This window comes from Bos taurus, chromosome 18, assembly GCF_002263795.3.
Source record: "Bos taurus isolate L1 Dominette 01449 registration number 42190680 breed Hereford chromosome 18, ARS-UCD2.0, whole genome shotgun sequence".
Classification (NCBI taxonomy): Eukaryota; Metazoa; Chordata; class Mammalia; order Artiodactyla; family Bovidae; genus Bos; species Bos taurus.
The window spans coordinates 39,027,634-39,045,439 of record NC_037345.1 but is presented as its reverse complement, the minus strand read 5'-3'; the positions used below and the strand labels follow the sequence as shown (position 1 = coordinate 39,045,439).

Here is a 17,806-nt window from a genome sequence, read left to right as displayed (position 1 = left end):
TCCATTACTGAGTTTGCTTGGTTTTGAGCTCTATAAAAGCAGTATTATTCACAATATAGTTTCCTGAAACTTGAAGTTCTCTTTAAAAATTATGTTTATAAAACTATCCATGTTCTTTCACAGTTCATTCATTCTCATGGCTGTGTAATCTTGTTATACAAATAGATCACACATTATTTAGCCATTCTCCTATTGATAAACATTTGTGCTGTTTCCAGTTATTTTGCTATTATATCAGCACCACCTTAAATATCCCAGAGGGATTCTTCTGCACACTTTAAGAACCACTGGGCTTTTATAAATGAAATGAGTATTATTAAAATTGAATAGTACTCAGCTGCAGACATTTGCAGTTACCAACAGTTAGAAATGGACCTGGAACAACTGACTGGTTTAAAATTTGGAAAGGAATACATTAAGGCTGTATATTGTCACCTTATTTAACTGACATACAGAGTACATCATGTGAAATGCCGGGCTGGCTGGAGCTCAAGATGGAATCAAGATTGCCAGGAGAAATATCAGTAACTTCAGATATGCATATGACAGCACCCTTATGGCAGAAAATGAAGAGGAATTAAAGAGCCTCTTGATGGTGAAAGAGGACAATGAAAATCAGCCTAAAATGCAACATTAAAAAAACTAAGATCATGGCATCCAGTCCCATCACCTCATGGCAAATAAATGGGGAAACAATGGAAACAGTGACAGACTTAATTTATTTTCATGGGCTCCAAAATCACTGTGGACAGTGACTGCAGCTGTGAAATTAAAAGACGCTTGTTCCTTGGAAGAAAAGCTCTGACAAATCTAGACAGCATATTAAAAAGCACAGACATCACTTTGCCAACAAGGTCTGTACAGTTGGAACATAAAGAAGGCTGAGTGCCAAAGAACTGATGCTTTTGAACTATGGTGCTGGAGAAGACTCTCGAGAGTCCTGTGGACAGCAAGAAGATCAAACCAGTCAATCTTAAAGGAAATCAACCCTAAATATTCATTGGAAGGACTGATGCTGAAGCTGAAGCTCCAATAGTTTGGCCACCTGATGCAAAGAACTGATTCACTGGAAAAGACCCTGATGCTGGGAAAGATTGAAGGCAGGAGGAGAAGAGGGTAACAGAGGATGAGCTGGTTGGATGGCATCACTGACTCAATGGACATGAGTTTGAGCAAACTCCAGGAGATAGTGAAGGACAGGGAAACCTGGCGTGCTGTAGTCCATGGGTTGCAAAGAGTTGGACACGACTGAGCAACTGAACAACGACAACAATAAAACCATGATAACCACTGCCATTGAGTATGGTTTGCATCTACACTATAGCCTTATCCATTCTGTGTGATTTGTTGGAACAAGCAATCAGAGAAGATACAATGAGTACATTTTACTGATTTCAGGTTGGAGAGCTTTGCAAAACAGGGAGATGGCAACACAGTGTGGGGGACATGATTGTGAAAAGGAAATGTTTACTTGAGAGCCCTGTCTCAGCCAGGTTGCAGGAGTGTCTCTAATGGATTTGAAACAACCCCAAGAAGGGCTTTGTCCAGTGTTGAAAAGCATTCAGAACAAACAGACTCAGATTGACGGTTCCTCCCCAAGTCTTGCACACTGGCTCATTTCGGGAAACCCTTTGGCAGCTGCACGGGGTAGTGATGTGGCCAGGATTCTTCGGCTCAAGCATGAAGAACACCAGGGGAAACTCAAGCATGAAGCAAGAGCTGGACTCTTTAACAGGGAGGTTGTTTGTGGCTTTGTTACTGGAAAATGTGAGTAACCTTAATAAGGCCAAAGTGTGGAGACACAGCAATTACAAAATGAAGAAGGGGGTGGAGTGAGATACTGGGGACATAAAAGCATCAGCAGGTGCCCCCAACGGCACTGCTCTTCCAGAGCCAGACACACCAACGATGAGGTGAGTCCACAGTTTGCTCCTATCCCTCACTTTTCTCTGGATTATTTCATCCTTCTTTGGATATATCTTTTATCTACATGACAGCCTGAGTACAGGAGAGGCCTACAAGAGAAATGCAAAAATATAACGAAGATAAATAAGGCAAATGGACTAAATTATAGACTTTGTTTGCTTTCTGATGCACAGCGTGCAAACAATGTTTTATCCTCGTAAAGCTTCTCAGGGTTTGTTCTGTCCTTGGCTCTGACTCCCGATTATTTAGGATGGATCTCACTCTTCTTTGCCTGGGGGAATCTACTCATGTGTTTGGTTTTAGAGCCAGGAAGCACCAAGGCTCAACCTGTATTTATAAGAAGAATTATCTTCCAAATATTAGCGTGTTTGTAGAGGATCCTCTGTGTTCTATGTGCTGCATAAGGTTCTGGAGGAGATATTGGAAATGGATTAAAGCTTGGTCCTTGACTTCTAGGAATTATGAGTTTGGAGCAGTCCTTTCAGTCATTACCTCATTGTTTTCCAAATTTCATTCATTTGCACATCAGCTTCACGGTTCTCACCGTATTCCTGTGCTGCCCATACTACTATTCTTTTTGTAACATTCTCTCTGGGGTGTCACTGGCAGCTCAGTGGTAAAGAATCTGCCTGATAATGCAGGATTCGATCCCTAGGTTGGGAAGATCTCCTGGAGAAGCCATCCCCTTCTCCAGGAGATCAACCCTACTCCGGTATTCTTACCTGGGAAACCCCAAGGACAGAGGAGCCTGGCGGGCTACAGTCCATGGGGTCGCGAAGAGTTGGGCATGACTTGGTGACTGAGCACACACATAGGGAGTAAAGGTTTACTATGCAAAGATTCTCTGCTTTTCTATGTCCATAAAAGGTGATGTTTTCAGGTGGTGCTGTCTTTCCCATGAGACGTGACTTTCTCTAAGGAATAGCTTTTTCCTTGAGATTATAAAGTTTTCATCTTTGTGGGGAAGCTCCTGTGGTAGGCCTCCAGACGTTTTTTCCCCCTTTTTTGGCCACACCACATGGCATGCGGGATCTTAGTTCCTCAACCAGAGATTGAACCTGGGTCCAGGCAGTGAAAGCTTTGAGTCCTAACCATTGGACTGCCAGGGAGTTCTCCCTGGCATTTTGAATATGCCTATTAGCAGATTTTAAAAAAACGTATAATGAGAAAGACCAAAAGTGAAACATTTGAGTGACACAAGGCACTCAGATTTTATCAAAACAGAAAAAATTTTTTTTCTGAAATGTTGAAATAATGAAACTAGGAACTTAACCAAGCCATCTCTGAGTAGTTGCCATCTTCCAGGGAGATGGTCCACGGGTGGGTATGGCCTGTGTGCTGATGCCCATGTGCACAGGCAAGCTTTTACGGACTCAGTTATCATCCAGGTAACCTTCTGGAATTTGGGGGTTCGCTATACGACTTCCTGAAGTCAAATTATCATAAAATAATAGAAACAACTACATCAGTGTTTTATTATGAAATTTCCCCAAAGTAGAGAGAGTAGCATAATGATAACCCCCCACCCCCACCACCACCCCATCGTCTAGATATCCACATGCATTAGTGGAATCCTCGTAGCCCAGCACCTCAGGGTGCTTCCCACTCCAAGGGAGGCTTCTCTTTGCTGAGGAGCTCATATGTTGCTAACAATTTAGTGTTTCCTGAATCCTGCTACACACTGAGGCCCGATCCCTTCCTAATCTTGCTTGCTCTACTCTGAAGCTGCTGTAGAATTCCCAGCAGCACGGAACACACGGGAACCTCTGTGACTGGGAAGCTGCTAAAGTATGCATGTGGGTGGGTGAGGGGTCTCTATGTAACAGGAGCGGGGAGTGTGTGTGTTTAAATGGGGAGACCAGCAGCACCCTCCTTTCTGTCTTCTCTGCAGCGCCCTGCAAGCTGTCGTCACTCTCCTGCTCTGCGGGCAGCTTCTCGCGGTGGAAACCGGCAGTGAGGCCACAGGTAGGTCTGCCTTTGGGCGAGGGCTGTACCTGGCCGCACTGCTGCATCCCACTTGGGCCCATCAGATCTGCATCCTCTCTGGGGAAATCCAATTGCTCCTTATCCTGATCTCTGGTCTTTCAGTATCATAAAGAACATTGGGGAGCCAGCCAGCCAGCAATCTCTCCTGGGCTTCCATTTCGGGTGTGGGAGGTTGATATGCTGTTTCTTCTCTCCTGACTTTTCCAGTCTCTAGGGGCAGTTTCTGAAAATGAACCTTGTCCTCCTGTTTTCCTTTGCAGCCGACAGCTGCCCAAAGGCCCCCGAGATTGCTAATAGCCATGTGGAGTACTCGGTTCGCTATCAGTGTGACAAATATTACAAACTGCATGCTGGAAATGGTAAGCCTGGGCGAACGCCTCCGGATCCTCCTGTCCCAACCCCGGACTGCCTCAACACAGTCTCCACTATTGCCACGACTGCCAGTCACCTTGACCATTGTCTGTCCTGCTGGGCTTTACTGGCACCCGCAGCTCTTGGCTTTAGCATAGCGCTCCTCCCTTGCTCCTCTTCCCCAGCCCTCCCTGCTCCTACTTCTCTGACTCTGCTCTTTAAATACCTTCTCTCCTAGTGCTAGGTCCAGCTTTTTGCTCATTTTTTTTTTTTCGTTTTGTTTCAGGGGTGTATACTTTTAACAATAAGCAATGGATAAACAAGGACATTGGACAGCAACTTCCTGAATGTGAAGAAGGTAGGAAGTCAGGCCTGGGAAGCAGATTGAAAGTGGGTACTGAGGGGTTGGGGCATGGCAGGTATCTTGATCGAAACATCCTCAAGGAACATCCTCCCTGTGAGGCCTCCTCTGGGCACACACCAGTCGAGGACAGGGACTGGGGGACCACAGGTGGCCGGGCAGAGACGTGCACAGGCAGGTGATGGTTCCCCATAAAGTTCACTAGGGATGCATTCATCTGGTCTCCTGGGCACTGACTGAATCCACTTCCACAGAGGATCAGGGAACCCTGTATGTACAGAGAGCCCACCTAGAGATCCCTGGGCCAAGGGTAAAGCAAGCTGCGGGAAGAACAGGTCGAGAGAGGGCAGAACAAAAGCGCAACCCGTGGGAATGTGCTACAAGCGGCTGGAGATGGGTCAGGACTCAACCATCACCAGGAAGAGCTGGTGCTCTCTCCTTCTGGGAGGGAGGGAGTTTGATGTGCAAACCAGCTTCTTCTGTTCTGACTTTTCCCATCTCCAGGGGCTGTTCCCCAATATGAACCTTCTCTTCCTCTTTTCCTTTGCAGATGACAGCTGCCCAGAGCCCCCCAAGATTGAAAATGGCTACGTGGAGTACTTGGTTCGCTATCAGTGCAAACCCTATTACACACTGCGCACCTGTGGAGATGGTAAGGCCTAGACGAATGCCTCCTGTCCCTCCACTTCCATGGGGGATGGAGCCAAGGTAACTGGTCAGAAAGGGCATGTGCTTTCTGGAGCCAGGAGATGCAGGTTCTAATGAGGGTTTTGTCACTGGCAGCTGTGGCCTTTTGGGAAAATTAACTCTCTTCAGCCTCGAGTTTTCTTCCTTGTTAAGCAGAGGAGATGCCACGTAGCCTACCCATCTCAGGGTGAGATCTATATAAAACAGGATGGTGATGGTGATGATGGCAGGGAGCCCTCACCTCGTGAGCGCAAACGCTCCCGCACTGGGTAGTTTTCTCCACAGATTTGCTCACGAGGTCCTCACAACACCCCTCTGGAGACACTATTATTTATTTTTGCCAAGTTGCACAGCTTGTGGGAACTTAACTTCCTGACCAGGGATGGAACCTGTGTCCCCCAAATTAGAAGCTTGGAATCCTAACCACTGGACCACTAGGGAATTTCCAAGAGAGGATTATTATTCTCATTTCACTTCTGAAGAAACTGAGGCATAGAGAGGTTGATAAATTTGCCCAAGTTCAGGTAGCCTGTATGAGGGAAAGTCAGGATTTGAACCCTGATTCCAATCCTGTACTGCCTTGACACAATCGCCTCGGCCACCTAGACCACCATCCGTCTGCTGGGCTTCACTGGCCCCCAGCACTTGGCTTCTAGCACCGAGCTCTTCTGTTCCTCCCCCTCCCTGGCCCTCCTTCCTCCTATTTCTCTGACTCTGCTCTTTAAATATGCTCGCTCCCAGTGCTAGGTCCAGCTAGTGTCCCTTTCAGCTTGTATTCTTTCATTTTGTTTCAGGAGTGTACACCTTTAACAGTAAGAAGCAGTGGATAAATAAGAACATTGGACAGAAACTCCCTGAATGTGAGGCAGGTAGGAAGCCAGGGGCCTGGGAAGCAGACTGAAAGTGGGTACTGAGGGGTTGGTGCACGACAAGCATCTTGATTGGAACATCAAGGCACATCCTCCCTATGAGGCTTCCTCTGGGCACACACAAGCCAAGGACAGGGAGCGGGGGCACCAGAGGTGGCTGGGCAGAGATGTGCGCACGCAGGTGACGCCGCCCCTTGAAGTTCACTAAGGATGTGTTCATCTGGCCTCCGAGGCACTGACCGAGTCCACTGTCTACACTGTCCACAGAGGATCAGGGGACTCTGTATAGAGAGCCCACCTGGAGAGCCCTGGGCCAAGGGTAAAGCAAGCTGCAGGAAGAATAGGTTGAGGGAGGGCAGAACAAAACCGTAATCCATGGGAATGTACTACAACAGGCTGGAGGAGGGTGAGGACTCTCACCAGGAGGGGCTGTGCTCTCTCCTTTCCCTCCTGGAACAAGAGGGTTTTGTCCACCCTCTTCTGCTGCTTGGGCTGTGGAACCACTAACCTGCTGGGCATCGACTGCAGTATCTATAAAACCTGTGTTCCGGCCAACATTGCTTCATGTCCCTATTTATTCAGAGAGAAGGAACCTTGGTAGCTCCTTGTCCTTACACTGAATTTCAGGGATCGTGGACCTCTAGTTGTGATAAATCACTTAAATATACCTAGAGTTCAGCAGCTGGGGTTTGAAAATTTCAGTGCTGTTTGTGAGTCAGAAAAGCAGGAAACAGAACTCTGCTTTAGTGATGTGAACATTAAAAAAAAATAATTTTAAACTGTAAACATTGGGGACGGGAGGAGCAGAAGGTACGGGCAAAGCATGTAAATGTTTCTAGCCCTGGAGACATGAAGAGCGATAGTTTTGGACAGCGGCAAGAGTTGGCGTTTTTATGTTTCCCGGCCCAGAGGACACTCACACCCCGCTCCTGTTAATGATGGTCTTGCTCTCAACAGTGTGCGGGAAGCCCAAGCACCCCGTGGACCAGGTGCAGAGGATCATCGGTGGCTCATTGGATGCCAAGGGCAGCTTTCCCTGGCAGGCCAAGATGGTCTCCCAGCATAACCTCATCTCGGGAGCCACGCTCATCAATGAACGATGGCTCCTCACCACAGCTAAAAATCTCTACCTGGGTCACAGTAGTGACAAAAAAGCAAAGGACATCACTCCTACTTTAAGACTCTATGTGGGGAAGAACCAGCTTGTAGAGGTGGAGAAGGTGGTTCTCCACCCTGACCACTCCAAGGTAGACATTGGGCTCATCAAACTCAGACAGAAGGTACCTGTCAATGACAAAGTAATGCCCATCTGCCTACCTTCAAAAGATTATGTGAAGGTGGGTCGTGTGGGTTATGTGTCTGGCTGGGGGCGAAATGAAAACTTCAACTTTACGGAGCATCTGAAGTATGTCATGCTACCTGTGGCTGACCAAGACAAGTGTGTGAAACACTATGAGGGCGTCGACGCACCTAAAAATAAGACAGCTAAGAGCCCTGTAGGGGTGCAACCCATACTGAATGAGAACACCTTCTGCGTCGGCCTGTCCAAGTACCAGGACGACACCTGCTATGGCGACGCCGGCAGCGCCTTCGTCGTTCACGACAAGGAAGACGACACCTGGTATGCGGCCGGGATCCTGAGCTTTGACAAGAGCTGTGCTGTGGCTGAGTATGGTGTGTACGTGAAGGTGACCTCCATTCTGGACTGGGTTCGGAAAACCATCGCTAACAACTAAGGCGGGGCTGGCTAGGAGCAGCTGCCTGGAAGGACGAGGGGAAAGCTGCACAGGAGTGGAGGGGACACGAGTGCAGTGTGGCGCTGGTGGGTTCCAGCCAATAAAGAGCTTGCTTTGCCTCACTTCTGCAATGTGTCTTGCATTCTTTACCACTGAGCCCCCAGGGAAGCCCGTCTGTGCTGTTTTTAGCCTTGGTTTTTTTTTTTTTTCTCTCACTGACGGTACAGCAGCAGCCAAGTGCTCTAGACTTTACTGGGAGTGTGGCAGAAAACACCCGGGCCAACTGGAAATCCCTAAGGTGATACGAACTGTCCCACTGGGGAACTCATGATCACTGAATGAGCGCCTATTCGATGGCAGGCCTCAGGGAGGTCACAGTTATCCTTTGTTTTATAGACAAGGAAATGGAGAGTCAGAGAAGTGATTTGCTGAAGGTTACCCAGCTATTAAATAGAAAAGCTGAATCTTGAACCTTTGTTGTTGCTTAGTCACTAAGTTCTGCGACCCCCATGAAGACCCTACCAGGCTCCTCTGTCCATGGGATTTCCCAGGCAAGAATACTGGAGTGGGTTGCCATTTCCTTCTCCAGGGGATCTTCAGCCCAGGGATCAAACTTGCATCTCCTACATCGACAAGTGGGTTCTTTACCACTGAGCCCCCAGGGAAGCCCAAAGCTGAGTTCTGAACCTAGGTCTGTCTGAACACAAACCCTGAGCTCTTTTCACAGCATCCTCTGCTTCTTCCGAGTGGAGGAGGAGAAAGAGAGAAGGCTGGTGAGAACGACACGGGCTTGAGTGGCACGAGTGTCTGACAGATACTACTCCGTTGCTTGTGCTCCAACACACCAGCACTTCGGCTAACACAGTAAGATGTATAAAGGCAGGGTTTCTAGATTTGCTGGGTCCAAGTCACAGCTCAATGACAAACCTGCCAAGTTCCCTGAGCTCCCTGCCCATTAGTGTCCTGGGCTCTCCCACGGGGGGCGTAACCCAGACAGGCTCTAAAGCGCCATCAGTAGAAACATTCTGGGGCTGGGGGGAGTCAGAAGTCTCTTCCTGAGGAGGGGCTGCTTTTCCCATTTGGAAGAAAGCAACCCTCAACTAGGACTCAAACCACAGCCATCTGAGTCTTTCATTTCACAAAGATAAACTGTTCTTGCTATGAACAGTTTCCCAGAACAAAAGTTCCGGAGCCCAGCCCATGAAGCTCTCCTTCTAACTGAAGAAGAAGAGTTCTAAGTGAGCCACACACCTTTACTCAGCACACTGGCCCTTCACCAGCATACAGTCTTGTCACGGCAAAATGCGGCCTCCCCTGCTTAGGGCTTAAAATGTCGACTGGTGTCACTACTCTCTCTCTAGTGTTCTGTCCTTCCCTGTGATGTTGTCACAGGCGCTCTCCAGACCCATCGATAATGAAAAGCAGGTTGGAGCTCACAGGCCAAGGAACAACTGAGACCTGTATTCTAGAACCTGCACAAGAGACGATGGCCAGAAAGTCAAAAATAACACAAACATGTAAAATCCTGCTTCTAAGCATACAGTTATACCTCTTTCTTCTAATAATACCTTCAGCACTAAGTTTTTTTGAAGAATAAACCATCCAAGTTTTTTCTGAAGAAAAATCTGATTGTATTAAGTGGCTTCTGCCTCTAAGGAGAAAAATAAAACTTTCGCTATTTTGTCACTTTCCTTATCCCCTCTACCTTCCTCCCCGGCAGCACCTCCTGCCCACCTGCCTCCCCCTCGGGTTTCAGTGACACTGAACTCTGTGGAGCCCTCTCAACACGCATGCTGTCTCCAGCCCCTGGGCCTGCCTCCCCCTGGTTCCCCCTAATGCCCTCCCCCTTCTCCATGAGTACTTCCTACTCTCCTTTAAGGCTCAGGAACTGTCTCTTCTAAGCTTTTTTTCCATCCTGGAGTCATTTGCTTTGTGCAGTACCTGGCATAGGATGGGGGCATACAGTATGTAATTAATAAACACTGTGGAAGGGAGAGCAACTATGATGGGAAAAAAAACACAAACCTGGACTTCAGAGAAGCATCACCAAAAAGCCCTCAGGAGGAAAGGCATGAGAATCTTATGCGTGAAAGTGCTGAGTTTTTGCTGTTATCTGAGCACTTCTCACACCTCAAATGCTGTGTAATTTAGGCTATGAGGGACAGAAAATCCAACCAAAGTGACACGTGGTAAAGACGTTTTATTCTTTCACAGAAATCTGAAGCCAGGCAGGTCTAGAGTCCACTCGGGAGCTTGATATCGTCATCAGGGACCCAGGCTCTTTTCATCATTCTTTTCAGCATGTTCATTTTTCATCCCAGGGCTGGTTGCCTCATGGTCCTAAGATGGCTGCTGTGGTTCCATGCATCACGATTACCAACGTAAGCAGGAAGTGGGGGCCAGGAGACAATGGAGGTGGTGGTGAAAGGATTTTGTTGTCTCATTCCTGAAGTGCTCTCTCCTTTATCAATGAAGGCCACCCAGGTGCCCAGCAACCTTCCTCCTCTGACACGTTTGTCACAGAAGACTTGGAAAGGAAGCACCCGGCAAAGGGGGACAGTTGTGCAGTGACCGTGCTGCCCTGCCTGAAGGCCAACAGCTGCCAAGCGGGTCGTGTGCTGTCTGGCGCTCTGCCTTCTGGTTCTGCATACGTTCTTATTCTAGAAAGTCAGTGCCATTAGCTCCATGAGAAGAGGAACCTGTCCAAGTGGTGAAGGTTGTGCCAGGGGGCCCTGAGAGAGCAAGAATTCTTCATAAAGTTATTAAAACCGGCAAGTCCTATATAGATGATACTTCTTTCTAGCAGTTCTGAGATCTCTTTCCAGTCTTGAGTCTCTGAAGTACAGTTTTCTCCTCAGAAAGAGACGGAGCTCCGGGAGAGATTGGCTCCTACTGACTAAGGGTACTTAATTTTTTGTTTAGCTCAAATTGGGTGCTGGACAGTAAAGGAAGTCCAAGTTCTCACCCCTGGGGCAATTTAATAACATAAAAGCTGGTAAAATGAACAAGCCAAGATACCTTTAAAATTCTGAGCCAGAAAGTCTTGCAGATAAAACCACCTTGGCCACTATCAGTAGAGACTGATTTATTCCAAGAGAACCTGGGATAGTAGGTGAGCATGAGATAAATACATGCACGGAGGGAAGGCGAGGCTGAGGATGAAGGAAGGGGTGGGTATGTACACGTAGGGTAGAAAACAAGTGTTTTTGCTCTTATGTGAACTGATTTTCTAGTTTACTCAATGTATCAAATAAACATAGTTGAATCAAACTGTCCTAGCCAAATTTAGAAGGATTCTGTATTATCTTAAAGAATAAAGAAAAGCACAATATACAGAGAAATTAAAACACCCACACTGGGGAAATTGACCACGGCTGGCTTGACCTCTCTGAGATCTGCAGGGTGTAGACACTTGGGCATCCCCGAATGTCCCAGCATCAGTGCGGTCTTCTGCTTGGCGGCCGGTACTTTCTGTTGAGGTCAAACCTCTTATTCTCTGGGATGCTGACCATGTTTCTGAAGGACCCCAGGAAAACCGCACAGCTGGAGTTAGGTACTGTTTCGAGATGGGCCTTTCTCTTCAACTCTGATGGCAGTGAAAGCACTAAATGTCTTGATAGAGGAGGTCGTATTTGGGAATATTCTTGGGATCAATAGGACTTTGCACAATAAGTTTCCCCCTCATTGCGCCTCGATAAATTACTTCAATCAAATCTATGAAGTCTTGCTTGGTTTTGAAACTTCCCACAAACTTAGTGTGATCTGGAGACCTAAATAGTGTAGGAGAGAAACAACCTTGCTCAGAACTTTTCAAAAGTACTTGTAAAGCCTTCAGGATAAACAAAGTAAACAGCAGCTCTCTCACTTTCTTCTGGTCAGGGAGCCCTCAGACACAAAGCCTGACACTGATTCTCCATTTGTGATTACAGGGCCCATTTGACACATGACTAAAACCAGTGCTGGGGGCTGCTGGGAGAGCACGGAAGCCCTACCAGGTGGCCCATTTAAAGTCATTATAGCATTTGTTACAGTATGGCTTCTGTTCTTTGTTTTGGCTTTCTGGCCTCCAGGCATATGGGGTCTTAGCTCCCCCAGAAGGGACCGAACCCGAACCCCCTGCTTTGAAAGGTGAAGTTTTAACCACTGGACCATCACGGAAGTCCCTCATCTTACTTATTTTTGACAGACTCTGAGAAAGGATGACTTCAAAATTCTCCTAACTGAAAGCAGACAGAACGCTTGGTAAGGGAAATGCATGTCTTAATTTGCTGAAGGATCACTTCTTTCACAGATGCAGCCAATGAGTATCAAGAGTTTAAGAACAATGGCCCACTTTGTTTGAAATAAAACTCCTGGGAAACTGACAAAAGCTGTTCTGTATTTTCTGCAGTGATGGATGGTGAGTGCTTCACAAACTGTACTAGTCTCTCAGATTTTAGTAGTAAGTTAACATTCGCCACTCATACTGGAAACACTCTCATTTTGTACCAGAGTTACACACACACACACACACACACACACACACACACAAATTAGAAACTTCATCAACTGAGGAAACAGTACCAACATAAGACACACAAAGCCCCCATCACATCCAAGTGGGTGAGCTACTGAGACTGACTGGAGAAAAGAAACTTTGAAGACTATAGTGACTTCATGTCAATCTAACTTACCCATAATCCACTTTCATATGCTGCCCATTGAAGAAAAACACAGTAGATGGAATATAACTGATGTCAAAATAGTGTGTATAAACTGGGGTTTGGTCCACGTCTACTAGATAGATAGCAGCCATTTTACTTAAGTCAGAAGAGGTCTTAGAAAGCTGCAGATGGAGAGAGAGATGTGGATTACAACAGTGGATTACAACTGTTAACGTTTCTTTTGTGAACCTTTTTACTAGAAGAATTTTCTGTGTGAAAAAAATTCCCGGACCAAGAATCTAGCCTGTTGGGAGTTCCACGTTAAGAGACAGTGTAACCCTATTCAGAGTCTGAATCACTACTGGTAGGGTAATGAGAGGGCCCTGAGAAAACTGGGTGAATATATTTCTTCTTTTTTCCTTCTATTTTTGATTAAAATATGTGTTTTTAAACTTTTCATGGATTTATAAAATCCATACTTGCTTAAATAAAAAAGTAAACTCAGAAATATGTGGTACGGATACTGCAATTCTCCCAAATCTCCTTGTTTCCAATCTCACTCATAAATGAGAGTTATGACGAAACAGCAGACCCTTACGTGGCACTTGCTGTGTGCTAAGTGTTCTAAGTGCTTTACACTTGTTGGCTCCTTTAATCCATACAACATTTCTAGGAGGTATGCAAGGCTACAGGCACCATTTCACAGATGAGAAAACTGAGCCACGAGGACATAATATGCCCCCAGGCACACAGCCGTAAGCAGTAAGGCTGGGCTCTGAACTCGGACAGCCTGGCTTCACAGTCTACACTCTGTGATACTCCACACCCCCACAGTTGAGGGTAAAATGCTCTGGCCGCTTTCCCACCAGGTTAACGCATCACACCCTCATTGTTGATCACAGTCATGGGGTTTCTAACACTGGATCCACACTGCGGGTGGCAGCAACAGAAAACGTGGGTGAGGTCTTAGTCCTGGGTGTCAGAGACCAGGATAAGCTTACTCTGTCCTGTATTCCCCTCTCGACTCATCAGACTGTAGAGATGTGCTGTGAAATCATAGATTACCATCAGGCACACACTGGAGGCGGCACCCCAGAAAAGCATATTTGCAGGCAAAGAAAACAAAGTTCAGATCCCAGCTCTGCAACTTAGTGGTTCTGGGCCCGTGGGAAGTCACCTGACCTCCCTGGCATGCATCTCCCCTCTTGGGAATACTAATTATCCCACTGTGGGGAGCACTGAATGAGACAATGTTCATAGACTCTAGTTTGTAGCGTTTCTGGTCTTCCACTGCTTGTTGGTGAAACCGAGCTTCGGCAGCTGCCAGTGGGGAAGGACATCTAGGGCGGATTCCACACAATCACAGACTAGGGGGTTCGACTCAGGCAGGCACATCATCGGCTCTTGGTGGAAGTGTGCTAACAATGGAGCAGCTGTACACCTGGGCCCTGCCTGCCCCTGCTCATGCACTCTGCAGACGTTGGAGTAAGAACGTATAGGTTTTTAATAAAAATCTTAAAAAATTCACTTACTATGTCGTCTAGCTGCAGACAGACCGGATCCTCGTCTCTCCCAAACCTGAGAACCAGCACCTTCTCTGCAGTACTTTTTATTGCTTGGTCTACTGCCTTTTTGCTACTCAGTTTGGGTAAGAGGAAGCTCATGTTGAAATAATCCGATTATCAATCCTCACTGTTGGTCCTGAAAGTTGCAATGTTTAAACACAGATTAAGTGCATGAGTCCCTAATTTTGAAACACTGTTCATTTTTGGAGTAGGTGACATGTATATTTTTCCCTCTTAGATGAAAAAACGTTTCATACAACGTAGTAACAAAAAAGTAAAAGGAATACACTAAATGCACAAACAGGTGGCAAGTAAGTCCACCAGTTATCAAGAAACAACACAGAGAGCTATACTGTAATAAAATCTCCCTCTCTCTCCCCTCAGAGGGCTTGGTTGCCAGCGCCCTGGGGTAGTTACCAGGCAACAACTTTCATTAGTTTTTCAGATATCTTTCAGAGTTTGTTATGCGTTCACAAGAAAATACAAAGATGTTTTTCCCCTTGTCACTCAAAAGATAGTGTATTCTATCAGTTGGTTCCAGCGGGAAAGAGATGCCATCTTCCAATTTGGTCATTGGCAGACTTTCATTGAGGCGGGGCACAGGAAACAACAGGGTGTAGTGAAGAAGCCTCGGCTAGGAGGGCCAGGACGGGGCTCTGTTCTCACCCCAGGCCCGGAGGAGCCACAGGAGCGAGTACTTACCAGAACCGCGTGGCCGACGGTGATGGGTGGACAGGGCCGCTGTAAAGGGGGTCAGCCTGCAGAGAGGGGACACAGCCACTCTCCTCCCACCCTCTGAGGCTAACACTAACGCTCCCACTGACTGACTCCAACTGGAACAAAGAGGGCGGGGGAGCTGCAGAGGCAAACAAGTCTCCTTGACACAGAGCAGTCTAGAGAGGAAGAGTGGATCTGGAGGGTGAACGACAGATGTCCAGCACACATACTTTACCCACTCTTCTGCACTTTACCTCACGTGTGAGTATCTTCCCACTGCTCTAAGCAGAAAACTCACACATTGCTTGTTACAGTACCATACTACTTCATGCATGTTCCATCCCTTTTGTACATTCCATCCCTTTTGTACAGCCTTTTAAAGACAGACATTTATATTATCATGAGTTCTAGTTTAAAGATTCTTGGTGTATGTCTTATTGAGTGTACCTCATTACATGCAAACAGATCAACTAAGAGGGCGTAAAAACCACACGTGCGCGTGCGCGCGCGCACACACACACACACACACACACACACACACACACACACAAAATACAGAGCAGAACACTGAGATAGAAGGGGATTCTCATTTTCAGGTTCACAGTTACATTTTTAGCTACAAAAACAAGGACCAGAATCCATGCCATCAAATTTCTAGTCCAGTATTCCTTTTACTACAATGGAAGTGAAAGTGAAAGTTGCTCAGCTGTGTCAGACTTTTTGCGACCCCATGGGCTACACAGTCCATGGAATTCTCCAGGCCAGAATACTGTAGTGGGTAACCTTTCCCTTCTCCAGGGGATCATCCCAACCCAGGAATTGAACCCAGCTCTTCTGCATTGCTGGTGATTCTTCACCAGCTGGGTTTCAAGGGAAGCCCAACTTATTTACTACAATAAGTCCTATTTTTATGATCAAGAATACTCTTTGATCAAGGAGCTCTATTTCTGATCCACAACAGACTCCACTGAGATACTTGATTTTTTGAATTCAGTCCCAGGGGACTGAATGCTATGAAAAGGGACGATTTCATTCTCTCTTTTTCAGCGACAAGTCACATTTTAAGATAAAACTCATGTAGGAAGGGAAACTGTCCCAGTAATAGGTCATACTTTTAATAGGAAAGAAGACTGCCAAAAGGGACTTTCGTCAAATGGGAGTGGCAGAACAAATTACTGATGAAAGGGAAAGTCAAAGAGAAGATGGATTTGTCCCACCACTAGAAATCAAATGACCAGCAACTTCTGTATTGTTAAGAGAGGAGGAAGCAGTCAACAGGGAGTGCGGAGGTAAGCAGGTAAGACAGTGGGACTGGATAAGTGTTGGAAGGAGGAGAGGGAAATTTCTCTTTAGGCATGGGGAGAGACCATGCCTAAGAAAATGTCCACAGCAAAGGATACCAATAGAGAACTGACAAAAGAAGAGGTAAAAATGGACAGATACATTCGGAAAGTTAAGCTTTACCTGTAAGCAAAGGAAAGCAAATTAAAAGATATATCTTTAAAAGTCATTCATTTGGCAAAGATTAAAAAAAAAACAGCAAGAGTGTGAGTGAACTGGCAGGCATTCAATACCTGATGGAAGGTAGAGAAACGAAACTTTTCTAGAAAAGAAATCTGAAATACTCTTTGACCAACAATTCCACTTCTGAGAATCTCTAGTAAATAAATAGACATGTGCACAAAGATTTGTGTACCATTGCTAAGTGTGAAAAACTGGAAACAACCTAAACAGTCATCAGTAGTGGACAGAGGGAATAAATGATAATATAGCCCAATGATGTACTAGCACAGTGTCATTATATACTGGGTTAGAGATGAATAATTGAAAAACCCTCATGATAAAGAAAAAAACTTTATAAAACAGTAGTATATAAAGTGTGCTCCCACTTTTGTACAAAAACCTAAGTATAATGCATATATAAATATTCACATAGAATAATAAATAAAAATGAAAATGCCAGGGCTTCCTTGATAGCTTTGTTGGTAAAGACTCCACCTGCAATGCAGGAGACCCCAGTTCGATTCCTGGGTTGGGAAGATCCTCTGGAGAAGGGATAAGTTACCGATTCCAGTATTCTTGGGCTTCTCTGGTGGCTCAGCTAGTAAAGAATCCGCCTGCAGTGCAGGAGACCTGGGTTCCATCCCTGGGTTGGGAAGATCCCCTGGAGAAGGGAAAGGCTACCCACTCCAGGATTCTGGCCTGGAGAATTCCATGGACTGTATGGTCCATGGGGTCACAGAGTCGGACACGAGTGAGCGACTTTCACTTTCAACTCCGTCAGAGATTATCTCTGCGTGTGAACAGACGAAGTGACTTTTACTTACACTGTGGGCGCGCGTCTTTATTTCTCCCAAATATCCGACATATATATTTTTAATGATGCCTGTGGTTGGGCTACTTCTGGCCCACAACTGCTGGGGAAAACGCTACTTACTTTAATTGTACACGTCACCTCCTTCTTTTCCACTTCAGGGTTGTGGACAACCCCGACGCCTTCTCGAAAAAGCCGACTCAGACGGCTTTTTTTCCCCTGCCCCAAACGCGGCGGCGACCCCAATTCAAAGTAGCCTGGAGCCGTTGCCTAGCAACTCTCGGCCGACCACCAGAGAGGATGGAAACTGAAAAAGAAAACGCCCAGGCGCAGAGATGAACGCGCGTTCCGCTCTCAATAACCCAATGAGCACAAGAGGTTATTCTAGTCACCGCCCACCTAACCCTGCTCTGACCGGAAGCCCTAGGGTCACTCCCGCCCTTATTAAACCTGACCGGTCTCTTTACTTCTCCCTCCCACGCCCCACCTAGAGGCGGGGCCTCGTCTCTTACACTAAGCATGATTGGTCCCCAGGGGACTCGGAAGTGTCTCTGATCAGAGGCCCAGAGAAAGACAGTCTAGTCTCGCATGCGTGGTCGCGTTCTGTGTCGCACCGGGAACGGGCGTTTTCCGGGCTGCTCTCGATGGTAT

General features: G+C 46.6%; 2 protein-coding genes across 3 annotated transcripts; one reads left to right on the top strand and one right to left on the bottom strand.

The window, feature by feature from the left end:
- The first annotated feature begins 1,878 nt into the window (after positions 1-1,878).
- HP (haptoglobin) lies at positions 1,879-8,035 on the top strand. The gene is given in 7 exon segments (NM_001040470.2): positions 1,879-1,913; positions 3,818-3,891; positions 4,173-4,271; positions 4,550-4,621; positions 5,175-5,276; positions 6,106-6,180; positions 7,138-8,035. Coding segments are annotated over 7 exon segments (1,206 nt in total). The 5' UTR covers positions 1,879-1,908; the 3' UTR covers positions 7,917-8,035.
- Positions 8,036-10,096: 2,061 nt separating this feature from the next.
- Positions 10,097-17,756, bottom strand: TXNL4B (thioredoxin like 4B). Of its 2 annotated transcripts, XM_059876616.1 has the most exons (5): positions 17,668-17,756; positions 17,279-17,462; positions 14,092-14,260; positions 12,590-12,741; positions 10,097-11,686 (listed from the first exon to the last, which is right to left on the bottom strand). In XM_059876616.1, the coding sequence occupies exons 3-5, from the start codon at positions 14,221-14,223 to the stop codon at positions 11,521-11,523; spliced, it is 450 nt and encodes a 149-aa protein (XP_059732599.1). In that variant the 5' UTR covers positions 14,224-14,260; positions 17,279-17,462; positions 17,668-17,756; the 3' UTR covers positions 10,097-11,520. The 2 variants fall into 2 exon arrangements, with proteins under 2 accessions (XP_059732599.1, NP_001014897.1); NM_001014897.2 differs by lacking the exon at positions 17,668-17,756 and having other exon boundaries at positions 10,100-11,686; positions 17,279-17,497.
- Positions 17,757-17,806: the final 50 nt, after the last annotated feature.